This window comes from Apteryx mantelli, chromosome 3 (assembly GCF_036417845.1).
Source record: "Apteryx mantelli isolate bAptMan1 chromosome 3, bAptMan1.hap1, whole genome shotgun sequence".
Taxonomy (NCBI): domain Eukaryota; kingdom Metazoa; phylum Chordata; class Aves; order Apterygiformes; family Apterygidae; genus Apteryx; species Apteryx mantelli.
Genome location: NC_089980.1, coordinates 18618351 through 18633306, shown reverse-complemented (window position 1 = coordinate 18633306; position 14956 = coordinate 18618351). Strand labels below are relative to the sequence as shown.

The following is a 14956-nucleotide window of genomic DNA, read 5'->3' as shown; positions in this document are numbered from 1 at the left end:
ACAATGGTATATCCACGTTCATTAGATATCTTTACATGAAAGCCAATAACTTCCACTGAAGAGAAAGAAATCCAAACGCACAAGTTTTTCATATTCTGAATTGACTACTCCATCAGAGTTACAGCTGAAATTCATCGGCATTATATTTCACAATTCTCAAGATTCCATCCCACCTACCCCCCTATACGAACTAAGCTTTCATGTACCACAGCAGCTATACTTGTGACCAAAAACTGGTCTTATGATAGTGCTAGAGCTGTGTGTCTTGATCTCTCGCTTCCTACTACACTTTGAAATAAGATTATACCTTAGTACACTCCACCCAGAACACAAGAAAATCTGACTGATCAATTAAAAATGGATGTCCAAGGTAGCAGGCTTAACTGCATTTTCACCCTCCTTGCAAAGCAACGTTACCTGTAGGCTCCTTGGGACATACGTCAGGCAGTGACTGCACAGGTCGAAAGCGTTTCGATGCATCCATTTCCTTTTTAAAGAAAGCATCACTGCTGTTTGACTGAGGCACTGGTGAAGAACTGTGGCTTGATGCCATTGCATAAAATCACCACTTGATAGAAGCTAAATGAGAAACAATAAATATCAAGGCTTTAATGAAGTTCTGGTTACAGACTATATCAAAACAACAACACTCTGCCAGTTACATAAAGTGCTGCAGTTAAAAAATATGAACTTAGAAATTTAAACAGCAACACAGAAAACCATTTTAAACACAAAAATAAAAGGCAGAATGTAACTTTATAGTCTGTTTCTTCTCACACCTCTAGGTTTGAAGGATAACTTGTTCTTTTGCATACAGCACCAATAAAATCATACGTTAAAAAAAGAAAAGACAAACTTTCAGGCACTTCTGCCTCTCTACTGCTGTAACTATTGCAGTCATAGTGCACACATTCACAGTGTGCAGATTTCAGGATGCTTGGGTAGACAAATATAGGGCCTTCAATCTCCTCTTCCCTCCTATCTGCTGTCCTAAGTGACTGCAGGTAGGAGATCACCTTTTGCATCTGGTTTCTATACTCACTTTCTACGAGGGCTTCTGCTGTCCTGGGAGCTGCTCTCCAGCACAAACAGAACAGCCCAGGCAGGATGAGGGAAGAGAGACAGGCGATCCCAGTCCTCAAAAACTGCTTCATACAGCAGCAACTAGTGGCAAAAAGATGACCCTCAAAAAACCCTTCTGTCTGTGTTGGGGGCTTAGGCCAGGATTCAAGGCCTGAAAACTGATGTATAAGCACATGTGAGAGAGCTCACAAAAGCCACCCCTGCCCAACTCCCAAGGCTTCAGGGAATTGCTCTATTCGGAAGACACAGCACCCCACAAGATGTCAGCACACACGTGCTGCACTCAGTCAGGTTTAACCACACCAAATGACATGCTGCAATGCAAAAGGTATCCACTATAGGTAGGATCTGCTGTGCCCCTGCTTTGCCACAGTGCCTGAATCACACATCTCCGGCAACAGGAGTTGCACTGATTTTTCCGAAGGAGCTGTTCTATAAACTGTAAGTGATTCAGTCTAGCTAGCACCAGCTGCCCACCAGTACAATGTATCACTAATGACTTATTGTAATCTAATGTCGAAGGGCATTATCAAACTTCAGACAAATCAGAATTTGAAGAGTAAGAGCACACCACATACATCAGGAAAAAAAGAATAAGCAAACACTAAAAACTTCTTTCACTTTAACCTAAAAAAAAAGGCAGATCGATTTTTTGGGGGTGTCTAGTAAAGTATACTGTAGATGATTTCAATATGACAAACATTGCAAAGAAAAGACAATTGTAACACAGATCAAAAAGTTCTGGAGAAGGACAGTCCCACTAATTTTCAGTTGAAATTTCAACTCTTAAATTCCTTTTGAAATTTTTAAAAGAAAGAGTCTTGAAAATTTTACACTGGGACTGGGCTACATAATGAGTTCCCTCCATCTGTAAAGAGAGCGCATTTCCATAGAGGTGTTGGTCGAGTCAGTAGTAAACTGTAAAACTACTACAGGTTTGAGAGTCTATTAAAACAACCCTACAATACACAGCTCAAAGAGTGCCCCTTCAAAGGGACTGATGCAAATCTTCACCTTTAAAGAGAAATAAACACATCTAGCAAGACCTTAACATTTAACTACCAACCCTTAAGGGACACCTAAATTACTTACTATCCTGTAAAAGAGCACAAAAAGATAAAAGGCCTATTTTATCTTCAGTCACTGAAGTAGGCACCAAGGGATGACTCTACTTAAATGTGTCGACTTCTAACAGCATCATGTATATTATAGCAAACTTCATTTGCAGAAAAGTTCTGCTTTCTAAACTAGGCTGAAAGAGTCTTACAAAAGAATTATAAAGAGGAGTTAAGATGTAATAAGACGTAACATAGCATCCTGGTGAACAGGACCATGAAGAAGAACTAAACCCACGAGCATGCATTCTGTTCAAGCATTTGTCCATTGAGCGTCACTGCCGGCGTACGCTTGCCTGGTTCCCTTTTCATCCAACAAGTAAGGTGACATTTTAAAAGGGATGAGAATAGACTGGATGAACTCAATCTAAAAACGCTGTAGAAGGACTGAACATCCATCTTTCCATTTTGGGGTCTTTTTCTAATATAAGAAGCAAGGGAATAAAAAAAAGACATTAGTTAGGACAGAGAACAGGAACATTAATGGAAATTTGAAAGTGGTAAGAAAGGGGAAAAAAAAAACCCTCAGACATCTGACAGACCTTCCTTCAACACCACAAAGCATCAACCTCTCTCCCAAAAAAGCCTCAGACAAAACTTGTCTCACTACTACTTCTGTTACATGTTCATGTTCTTACGTTCTTACCCGGATATTTCCAAGGTATCATCTTTACTAACGTTCTGGAGTTTTTGTGAAAATCTAGTTTATGATAATGACAGAACACTATCATTTTAGCATTCTTAAAAAATGTGTCCAATGGTAATATATAATTATCAAGTCTCCTAAAGGCATACAGTAAATTTATCTGTATTTTTAACTTTTGTATTTGCAGCTTTTCTCCTGAAAAAGCTTCTGAAATGTGACAGTCATAAGTATAGAAGTACCAGATATATGTGCAACTGAGGCAATCTGTAAAAAGCACTAAAATCCTGTACTCCTGCAAAGAAATACTTCATTAAGACACTTGCCTTTTCCCATAATGAAGTATATCCTCAAAGTATTCTTGTGAAGATGTGAACTGTCTCAACTGCATAAATCTCAGTGGAGCAAATGTTAAATGTATTATGGAAGTGCAAGGTTTAAGATATATTTAAAGGACACAAGTTAACGCCGAAGATGAGTTTAATACTTCAAAACGTTCCAGTTAATTTTAGACTATACCTTCTCTTGCGCAAGTATTTTTATTGCTTACCATCATAAAATATTCACATTGCCTTTGTACACTGACAAAAATCTTAAAAGAGAATGAAAAGGAACAATAAAAATATCAACGCAAGCAGGAACCTTCATACTATTGAGTGGATTTCAACGAGATACAAAGATTAACAGGCAGAGGCCTTCTTAAGTGGCATGCAATATGATGCTGTACTAAATTATTCATAGTTAACAGCTATTCTAGTAGAGTCATAAGTCAGGACCTGATGGATAATTAACCTCAATGAACAGCCATAATTGTACAGGAACAAACCTATCTATATTGCCAAGACCAGACATTCCTCAAATTGTAGTCCTAAATTAGCCAAATAAGTATAGTTCAGAGACAGAAGAAGGAAAACTGGACAGAATTACCCTCAATTAAATCTAAATTACAAAGCAAAATGTGACAACTCTACATATAAAGCCAAAAATCCTCCCCTGCACCCGAGCCCTTCTATGTATGCTAACCCCGCAGACAACTGAAAAAAGACTGTTTTGCTTGTTCACCAACAGAACAGTCTTTGCTTGTGCTCGATTTTATAGACGAATGACTCTACAGCCATCCTTCTGAATCAGCATTTTTAAATATGCAATGATACACATTTGCCGATTTAAACATACTAGAAAAATGAAATTCAAAGTTAACATAGAACAAAAAAGGTAAATTAAGAAGAGAGAGAACCACTACTGCAGAATATTTTAACTCATGCAACTTAATTACATTTACCTGCATTTCACTTGCATTTCACTGTATAAGCTGCGCAGAATGAATTAGAAAATGGTGAGTCCCCTGAGCTTCTTACTTGGAAGAGCATATGTGCAGCAATAAGAATATGCAAACCGACAAGTTAATGACATCAATAGTTAAATGGTGTATAATTAAAAACTGGGTTAGATTGACTCTGTTCTCTCCAGTAATGACCATAATTTATTCACATTTTGTCTAGCAACATATACTAAACTAACACAAGAAAAAACGTAAGGGATTAGATACAAGAGTAATGACAGAAAGGCTGACAATTATGACTGTATTTGCAACACCTCTTCAATATATTAAATCTATTTTGCACACACTGTATTAATTTCCTTAGGAAAAAAAAAAAATCTCTGCAGTGGCATTAAATTACACTATCACTGTAACGACTTAATATCACTAAAATTAAACATTAAAAAAAAGTTAAAAAATTCAACCATCTCAACAACAACAAAAATAGCTTAGAGTGACAATTTAGAGTGTTCCTACAGTCTGAAAACATGAAGATTAATATTTGATATTATAAAAGTCTTACAGCTTCCTCTACTTAAAAAAAAGTTCCTTGTTCAGTAACACACTTAGTCATACAACGTAGAGCACAGAATAACATGTCTGTGATGACAGATACAATAACTACATGCTTGGATATTAGTTAGTCAGCAAAGCGTAAGATCTGTGCAGTTAGTAATATCTTAATTACATCAATTTTAACAAGTTCTTTCTGTGATGACTACGGCACGACGCTGAAGTTTCACAGGCAAGCATTCAGCAGTTACAAAAAGAGCACAACAGAGTATTACTCACAAATAATTGCGCAAGACAGTTGTAATTGCAGTGCTTGTGGTTGGCTTTTTAATTATCAACATTTGCAAGTCCTCAGAAACTGCAGTGCCATAATCTGAGGGCTATTCTCACTCTTTGTTTTTTACACAGTAAGAGTCTTTGTTACTGAAACGTCCAGTAATACCTCCACACACGCACTGTATAAGAGAAGGCACAAACTAAATTTCACACATTCGTGCATATTAACTTCATTCTGCATACCTCCTCCTCACTTTTAGGCAGTTTTCCATTAGCGTTACTGAGCAAATTTTCCATTTGCTACTTAAGGGTACAGCTTTAAGTGAGGTAATTATTCTTACTGGAAATTTTTTGGTGTGCACACTCTCATTTGTAAAGCTGTAATTTGTACTAACAATATAAATTAGAACTTATAAAGCCAGCACAATGCCTGCAAGGTGCCTGAAGTAAATAATAACTTATGCACTGAAGGAACCCATTTCTCCCCTTTCTACGCACTCTCCCTCCCAAATGAAAATAAATCTATAATCTACTAGTAATATCTTCAACTTAAATTACAAGTTTTTAATCAGTTAGTTGGTACTAGGATGTGCAGCCAGGAACATGGAGCTTATTAGCTCCAGCCCTTGATGCAAGTCAGAGAATCCACTCTCCAAACTTGATTTTGGCTTGAAAAATGGTGACATCTGAGAAGAGACACTAAACACCCAGTGGAAAGACCCCAGGACTTCCAAACAACCACGCAATGCTGAACAAGTTCTCCTGCAGGTATTCCACATCATTTGAGACCAGGCAGACTTGGATATCATAAGGTGCTTCTTAAGAGAGGTTCACTCTGCATCCCAAAGGTGAGGCTTATAAGAAGTTTCAGTGAAGACAGATGGCATGTTAATGTCCCTGCTGCTATTTATGGCTTTGTCTGGCAACTAGAGAGTGAAAAAACCTTTGGAAGTACTGCTCTGGTTATCCCACCCCCTTCGGAATACAGAACCATCAGAAGCCACCTGCAATTCATGCTAAAGCCAAACATTTCACCGTTTCTAGAAGACGTGACAAATACTGGAGATATTTATTAAGGCAGAGGATACCTGATAAAAATTGGAAGAGAAGAATACACAAGGGATTGTTTTGAGGACCGCAATAGCAAGCCATGTATCTATTATTGGGTTAACATATTTATTTACCCTCTGTCCTCAAAGGTCTAGGTTTACCACTCCATTATTCTACAGCTCTCTGTTAATTCAGCACACCTTCTCAATCTTGCAATAAGGAAACTGTGGTACGAGCAAAGCAGACACCATCACTTTTGTAAGAGGATGCAAAACAGTCTGGACTAACTCAGGCTTCCCATTTCTTTCAACAAGCTAATTCCTTGGGCTGATATTTCCATGCTTGCCCCTGTGCAAGATAGACATCTCCCAGAGGGGGAGCAAGAGGGTTAGCTTTTTTAGCAAAAACGTTTAAGCAGTTTTTCAAAGAATGAGGTTATGGCTGTGGAAGCTTTTCTGCGAAGTCAAGCTCTTTCTGACAACCTATTTGCACCATGAGGTTTTAAGAGTAGGAAGCAGCAGACTGGCAGGGGACAAGGCTGGAGTCGGAGGAGAGCTGTGACTTGTCCCCATGACGTGTGGTGCACATTCCAACAGCACAACACTTCCTTACACAACTTGGAGAGAAGTCTGTGTCAGCCTGGCCTTTCTGAAAGCCTAATAATTTTTACACATATATATATATAAACACACACACACACACATAAATACATGCATTTATTTCTGTGCATTCCACACATCTCTTAACAGTATCCCAAATCCCATATTCCCACACTGAGGGTACACCTTCTCTGCAAGATTAGAATGGGTGATGACCATTCAGATTTGCCTCGCTGGGTTGTACGCAGCCTGACAAGGAAGCTGCATAGCAATTATCCAAGTTTCACATCAGCCCTGCTCTTGCCACATGTGCTGTTAAAACTGACCATATTCCATAATTCCTTGGACCATGCTGAGCTGGGCCAGACTGTGCCACTTTCTCAGCAAACCACACACAGAGATCATGGAAAAGTGAGAGACTAGAAGCACTCAAATAGCTTAATAAATGCCACCTTTCTCCCATATACTGTGTCGTTCATAATTCAATCTTAAACTGCTTTCCTCAAATGGGGAAACGGGCATGAAGCAAGTAATGTGACTACAATCAAAGACCAGGACAGCTGTGTCCCCACCACAAAGCACTGAGGTTGGACTACAAGGTCAGGGAAAAGCAGCACCTGATTTTTATACTATGATATTCTGTACCTGTTCCTTTCCTCCTCCTCAGCTGAAGTCATCTTAACAGTAGCTTTAAAAGAAAAAAAAGTAACACAAGCTTTAGTTGAGCATCACTTCTTTAAATACAAAAATAGGATCCTCTGAGAAGAACTACCCCAAAAGTCCCCATTGGTGTATAGTCTACAGTTATTTGAAAGTATGTACGCACAAATTGTTTAGAATAATATACAAGTGTAAGCATTGGTTAAAAATTAAAGAGAGATTTATCTCCCCATAGACAAACTATGTTAAAAGTAACATTTCACGATCCTGCAGGTAGTAAATAAAACAATTAAATGGAACATCAGGGATACAACTGATGTACCAAACCCATTTCCTCTCATCTGGAAACCTTACTTCCCAATGATAAATACTAATTTGAAATCAGAAGGCAGCTTCTGTGCTGGAGGAACAGACTTTCCTGCAGCTATTTAGGTCATTATGCGTCATGTTCTTCAAGGCCGGGGTGGTAGGAGCATCCAGAAACAATTAACAGAGCAGTAAAAATATATGTCAGAAAAGAAAAGACCTTGTGGTTAGTTGCCCACACTATCATACAAGAGGAGTGAAATCTCTTTGTACAGACATCAGCATTACAGACAGTGTGCATTATCCACTTGGAAAACGGTGAAATACGAGCATCTCATATAGCTCCACAGAGGTATACACAGCTGAACAAAGATCAAGGAGCCCCGGCAGGCATTGCAGCTAGAAGTCTGTCAAAAGCAGAGACTGTGGAGTGGTGACATTTTGAGGAAAGGCAGAAGAACTGCACCAGCCACAGTAAAAATTTTAAAACACTCACTTTCCAAAAGGAATCAGAGAGAACCTCTTGCCAATTTGTGCCAACACCAAGTTTTCTTGTGCAGAATCTCTGCTTGTTTTCTTCAGCTGGGTTTGGCGCAATTTGTTAATCTGAAATTGATTTTCTAAAAATATGATTTTTTCATAAGAATCATGTCTATCCAAAAACTTATTGAAGCCCTGAACAACTGCAAGCAGCTAAATAAAAATATTTAATGATTTTGACATTACACAAAAGTCAGAGATCAGGGAACACTACCCAAAAGCAGACACAGCATACTTTGCAGCAAGTCTTACCAAAGGGTCTTGACACAGGATGCCAGTCCACTAGTGGGAGGCAGTAAGTCACTCTGCAGGGCAAGTACTCAGCAAACAAGACTATCCAAACTTAACCTTGGTGAGCATCAAAGAGTGCCACCCATGTCTGTTGATAGTTCTTGTGATGTTAATACTTGCCCAGTAAAAGATCAAATGAGAGGGATCATTTCTATTCACGCCACTTCCTTTTCATCCTCCAAAGAGCGCCCGTTTACAAGAACAACAACATCTCTATAAATACAGAAGACATAGTGTGCTTATGCTACATTCAGAACACCAAAAAATAAAGGCAAATTCTTATACTGCTGCTTACAGTAACTGTATAAAATTGATATGAACTTCCTGCCATATTGCAAAGCACCAGACATGCTACAGGTATTCCAACTTTATTTTATGCCACTTAGGGGGTTTGTTCATTTGCTTGTTTTTAAGACCACCTTCCTGGCTGAAATATTCCAGCTTTGTGTCTATGCAAAGGTGAGTATTTCAGAACATTTGGTCAGAAAATGGGCCGTTTATGTGTACAAGTCAAATACAGAAAGGATTCTTTTCTGTTTAAGAGAATACTGAGATTTTTTTAAAACATAACACCTAGGTGAAATGGTTGCAAAAAGTTAAAATATGGTGAAAATGAGTCTTGGATGTGCTAGTGAATATTTCTTTGGACTTAATCATATGAGTCTCCAGAAAACTGCACTTACATGAATGTAGAACATCCATTCATGCTCACCCTTTCTCTCTTTATGCTATATTCATAAAACAAGAGCTGTAATAAACAAAATGAAGGGGGGGAAAAAAAACAAAACAGAAACCAAAAGAAAACTGAGACTCCACGTTGGACTTAAAACTCTAGATTTTAAGAGGTTTGTGGCCCCTCATTCTTCTTGAGGAACACACAGCTCCTCATTTCCCCAAAAGTCTGAAAAGGGAAAGCAGAAGTGGCTTTATATACAGTTGCTGCCCCAAAAGAAGAAACGATACCTACACAATTCCATTTCCCAACTTCTTCCTACCCAAACAAAAAAAGAGCTAGTCTGCTGTTTGCCTTCTCTACCCTTTCTAGTGGCTCTTGACACTTCTCAAACATTTCTGTTCGACCTTGGACATGTATGCCCCCTTCCCCTCCCATGAAGTCCTTCCTGCCAGAGGGGATGGGAACTTCCTCCACATAGGCCAGACTCCTACTACAGAGAAAAACAGTACTGAAGACAAAGGGATACCCAGGAGAGATCCTGTTATTGCAAATGGGATGGGAGAGATTGAGCTTTTTCCCAGTGCGCGGCCTTCAGACCTCACTGGTAAGGCTACCCACAAGCTGCACAGGTTTTTCCTTAGACAGCTGTAAATCTCCTGTCGATTAGTTCATTTTAGGCATTCTTTTCCTGCCCAACAGAAGCACTATTCTACTCCCAGAGGATTGCAAGAGAACTATAGCTTTTGTCTACATCACAATTTGGGAAACAGTCACACTGGCTCTCAGGCTAACATAGCAATTACTGCAGCCACTACAGCAAATAATGTACTGCAGTCAGGGCTTTTACTAAGAATATTTTTTCACAGGGACACAAAACAAAGCAGTGGTGGTTGCACAGGGCCACTGTGGTTGCACTTGAGGATACCCGCTCCCGAGGACGACTTCTTGTTAAAGACTCTGTCAGACAGCATACAGATAGGATAGTAAAATCAATACACCACCTATATTTTAAAACTCTCAAAAATGCAAATCTATAGTCAAATAAATATTCCGCTGCACTTAAAACTGGTACAAGACTGAGATCACTGATGTTCAAAAACAGAAAACCCAAGTATTCACAGAATATAAAAAAGCAGAGAGGGAAAGAAGGAGAATCAATAAAATAACAAGGCAAAAACTGGGCAGTCAAAGAGATATAAAGTTACTTTTTTGTTGAGAGTTCAGGAGGCCAATATTTGACAAACAATATTTCCTCTCTCAATAAGATATAGTGCATTTTTTAAAAATTACAGTAAGGAAAGGTAAGAAACAATGTTTCTCTGCACACACAGTTTTACTAATCTCAGCTGCCTATAAACTGAGGAACCATCACAATTCTCGAGGTATTTTGGGAAAGAGCAAACACACACATCCTTTAGCGTTCCGCATCCCAGTCTGTGCAGACTGGAGTCACCTGTCAGAATTACTGAGAAAACCCAACAGATCTGTTGCAAACGGTATTTCCCTGTGCAAGTGCCAGCCACTTACAAAAGACATATCAGATAAGTACCACATCAGAAGTCGTCTACGGTACCTGAGTGAAAATACTCCAAGAATATCTCACACAGGCAGTCGTCATATCTCTTCCAGTTGCATCATGTGGAAAACTGCTTGATTTTTACAACTCGCAGCAGTACTTCGATGACCTAAACGAAGAAGCGCGTGTTAAATGATAGCATGGAATCTGCTAAAAGCACCCAAGACACAGGAAGTCTGACATAACATTGACATTTCTGCGCTTAATGTCTCCCCGCAGGGGACGAAAACACCATGAGGGGAATTGCAGAACTGCCTGCTTCCCAGTCGGCTGTTACCATGGAAATGCAAAAAATATACATATATTTCATACATATATGAAAATGGGAAAAGCCGGGCAACATCCTGCAGTGGGCACCCCTCCCTCTCACTCGACACCTGGCCCGTGCGGATCGATGCCAGCCCGTGACGCCAGGCCACAACGCTCAACGCCGGGCCGTGATTCTTGACGCTGGCCCGCGATGCCAGACCACAAGGCTCAACGGCGGGCCGTGACGCTCGACGGCGGGCTGCGATGCTCGATGCTGGCCCACAACGCTGGCCCGTGATGCTCATCACGGGGCCGCAGCACTCGATGCCGGCCCGCGACGCTCGATGCCGGCCCACGACGCCTGATGCAGGGCCATAATGCTTGATGCCGGCCCGCGATGCCTGACGCCGGCGGGCCTGAGGCAGGGGGCACCGGGGCCTGGCGCCCGGGCCGGTGCCCGCCGCCGCCGAGGGGCCGCGGGGGGGCAGGCAGGGGGCAGGCAGGGAGGGAGGGGGCGGGAGCTCAGCTTTCGGTGCCGCTGCCTGCGGGGGGGCCCCGCGGCGCCAGCGCCCGCCCCGGCGGCGGGCGGCACCTGCCCGAGGCGGCCTGGCGGTGGCGGCGGCGCGGCGCGGTGCCGGGCCCTGCGCGCTGCCTACCTGCGCGGCCTAGCGCGGCGACACGTCGCTCCCCGCGGCCCGGCGCGGCGCAGGAAGCGGCGCGGGTGGCGGCGGCGCCGACAGGGCGGGCAGGGCGGAGGCGCCGCCTCTCCCCGCCGCCGGGGGAGGAACCGCCGTCGCCACCACCGCCGCCGCCGCCGCCGCCGCCGGAAGGGGCGGCCATCACGCGGCAGCGGAGGGAGGCGCCGCCGCGCCCCCGAAATGGCGCCGCCCCCCGCGCCCCGAAATGGCGCCGCCCCCGCAGGGCCCGGCCTGGGGATGCGCTCGGGGGCGCTGAGGTGCCGGACGGCAAAGTACTGAGTGAGGCCTTGGAGCGCAAATACACCTGGATCTTGCGCTGTAAGAGCTAACGGGTTTCTGTGGTACGTTCAAAGGGCGGAAAACGTGGGACTGCAAGCAAGAAGCGCTACTTTAACGGGTATCGCTTCCTACTCGCCGGCTTCCCCTTCCCGCGTTATCGCCAGCGCCGGAGCCCTGCTTGCCACCGGTTTGCCTTTCCTTTGGTACGTGCTGTACCAGATCCGACCTCCTCCGGCTCCCGAGCACCGTCCTGCGCTTCCCGGGGCGCCGCAGTCGGCACCAGCTCCGCACGGCAGCACCAGGCTTCGTTGGCAGCCGCAACAGCAAAAGCAGCGAAAAACGTGTTAAATATTAAATGCTTTTTCGGGAAGGCAATGGGAATTTCCCTCCAGCAACCTGTAAACTTCACTCTCGATGTTTTCATAGCGTTTTTTCCGCCACTAGCTGGCAGAAGTCGCTTTGTCCCTGACAAGCTCGGCTGTGCTCAAGCTGCAGGCACATGTCCGATGCTCTCCTCAAGGGCAAACGTGCTTTTTTTTTGCTCGGGGATCACATTAGTTGGAGTCTGTGTGTCTTTTAATCCCTAAAGCGTGACACAGTTGCAAGAAAATGAGAGCTCATGAACGTAGTATGAGAGATAGCAGAAGCACTCAGTTTGCAGGACTTGCCGGGGTGGATAAACTCAGGGAAATCGGCAACGGCTTTGAAACGGGCGGCGCAGGACCGACCTCCGCCCTCGAGGCCCCTTCACGCCGGTTTGGGAGACTTCCCTGCCAGGTGGCCGCTCAGAGCAACCTTTGAAAGAAACCCTGCAGCATTACCTTAGCAGGCAATGACCTTCCCCAAGAGCTGGACCTGCCCCTTCCTTGACATTTCCCCCAGGAGTACTGATCCGGGCAAAAAACCTCAGGGCTTTGTTTCTTTTTCACCAAAAAGGTGCAGTCAAGTCCACAGTGACGAACTGTGCCAGAGGCGTACGGGAAAGCCCTACCCTCGAGTGCCCTTCTAGCCACGTGCCCTCCCACGACCTTTAATATTTTTCAGTTGCAGTGGAAAGGGTCTTGTTATCTGCTCACGCAGGGAAAGGGTGAGCAACAAATTGTTTGATTTTCTACCTAATGCTCCACTGACGTTACCTCCGAGTTAAACGTTTTTACTGTTCCGCTGCGTTTTGCACTCACAGCAAAGCCCTTTGTCCCCCCACGGTAACAATAAGCTGATGTTGAAGTAATGTTTGCGGAGCAGTAAGAAAGGAGCTGCTGGCACTCCGCTTTGCGATGCTCTCCAGAAGTCGCTCTCCAGTTGGTTACGTGGCCAGCTTTTTTTGCGGGGAATCCCCACAGACAAGGTGTCTCCCCTGCCCCAACTGCAGGATTATCGGGTGGGTGATTCCTAGCGGGTCGGAGGAGGAAAGCTCTTTTAAGCAGCACCTGAGGTCTCCGGGGCCGGTTTGGGGAACTCGTGCGTTTGCAATCCAGTGACGGTTCAGAGTGTGCTGATAGTTCCCTGCAGATAAGAAAAACTGCCATATGAGAAATCGCCCTTTCTTTACCAGCAGAGTTTGGTGAGGAAACTGTGAGCAGTAAACCATAGTTCATTTGATGTGGTGTTTAGGTACCTCTTCGAGGAAAACTCATATCCATAAAGTAAGCTTTTATGGTAATTCTTCTCACAGTAATGTTTCAGTTATCTTGGCTTGGCTGATACGCTGATCGCTGAGGGCCACGTAGGCTTTGCAGGAGAATGTGACTCAGTGCTGCTACTGTGTTACAGTGCCCTGGTGATTTAAGATGACAAACATCCTTATTCCTGTGCATATGGGACATAGTCCTGCAAAGAGCCGCCTGGGTAAACAAGTCCAGTCCCCTGTACCTTTACCCAGGAAAATTTTTCTCTCACTGTTTTTTCAGACATTTGAGTTAAATGGGCATTCTTGAAAAGCAATAGAAATATGACAGATTTTTTTCCTACAGTCACACTGGCTCAGGTGTCTTGTGCAGAGTCTTCCTGGGAAACAAACAGGAGTGGGTTTCGTGATACAGAAAATCAACCGGAAAAAGAACAAAGTAGTTCAACATTCTCCACGATTAAAAACTGCCACCCATTATATTCTGCACGCTGTTCCTTTTATTCATGTATATACACATGCCTTCACATCAAAGAGCACAGGAGACAATAATGGGTAAGGAAATGTGTATTAACTGCTCAGTGGCAGAACTGGTAGCCAACTCTCATAGAAACTGGGTTATCCAGGGTTATATTTGGCCCCTTTCTTGGGATGCTATGGTGGTCTTACAAGGTTCTTGCTTGCAGGGCGCTGCTGACTTTTGGAGGCTTTTGCACAAAACTTTTTCTCAGCTTGCACTGCAGCCAAAAAATGAACACAATACTGAGCTCCATAAGGAATAAGAGAAAATAATAATTAAATGCAAGTAGAGGAGCAGGTCCCCCAGGAACCCTGTGTGCAGGGAGTCATCCTATCTCTAAAAGAGCAGCATTAAACAACCGAACATCAAAGAAAAGCTCTCCTAGGAGGAAGCAAAGGGATATGAAATAAGTATGTAAAATGATGAACAATGCAGAGAAAGCAGATGGGGCATTTCTGCTCTCCTTGCCTTCAGTGACATGAAGGGATTTTAGGACTGAAATTTTCATGCCAATACTGGGAGAAACATCTCCATTGGGTAAATGGAGCATAACCTTGTCAGTGAACCTTGTGAGAAGCAAGGTGCAGAACAAGATGGGTGCCTGGTCTGATCCTGGAAGCCAATACCCACATTTTCCTTCAGAGCTGGCGATGATCTGGGCCACTGCTGCATGTCAAAGTGCACAGAGGGTGAGACGAAGGGACTGTGCCCTCAGCCTGCAGGAAGAAAAAGTCGCTGGATTAGGGTAATGGGAGTCAATGGTTCTTGTCTAGGAAAAACCTGGTGTTTTGAATAGACTCCATCAAGACGCTGTCAGAAAATAAGAGCAGCCCATAAAAGCAAGGATGTCAAATCACTCCCGTTGCTCCTAAATGGTCTGGCATTTATTCCTCAGGGCCTGCTGCGGTAGCGGAGCTCCTTCTGGCACTAAGTC

General features: G+C 43.4%; 1 protein-coding gene across 3 annotated transcripts in view; it reads right to left on the bottom strand.

Moving 5' to 3' along the window:
- The window catches only part of VPS54 (VPS54 subunit of GARP complex), a 52374-nt gene extending 40712 nt beyond the window's left edge, over positions 1–11662 (bottom strand). Inside the window, exons 1-3 of one of the 3 annotated variants that reach the window (XR_010883655.1) lie at positions 11555–11662; positions 10647–10758; positions 418–579 (exon numbers count right to left, since the gene is read on the bottom strand). Coding sequence is in view for 2 of the 3 variants with exons in the window: in XM_067292796.1 (XP_067148897.1) it covers positions 418–553 (136 nt within the window). In the remaining variant the exon portion in view is untranslated. The remainder of the gene's footprint in view (positions 1–417; positions 580–10646; positions 10759–11554) is intronic. The other 2 variants (XM_067292796.1, XM_067292795.1) reach the window with 2 other exon arrangements.
- Between the last annotated feature and the right edge of the window lie 3294 nt (positions 11663–14956).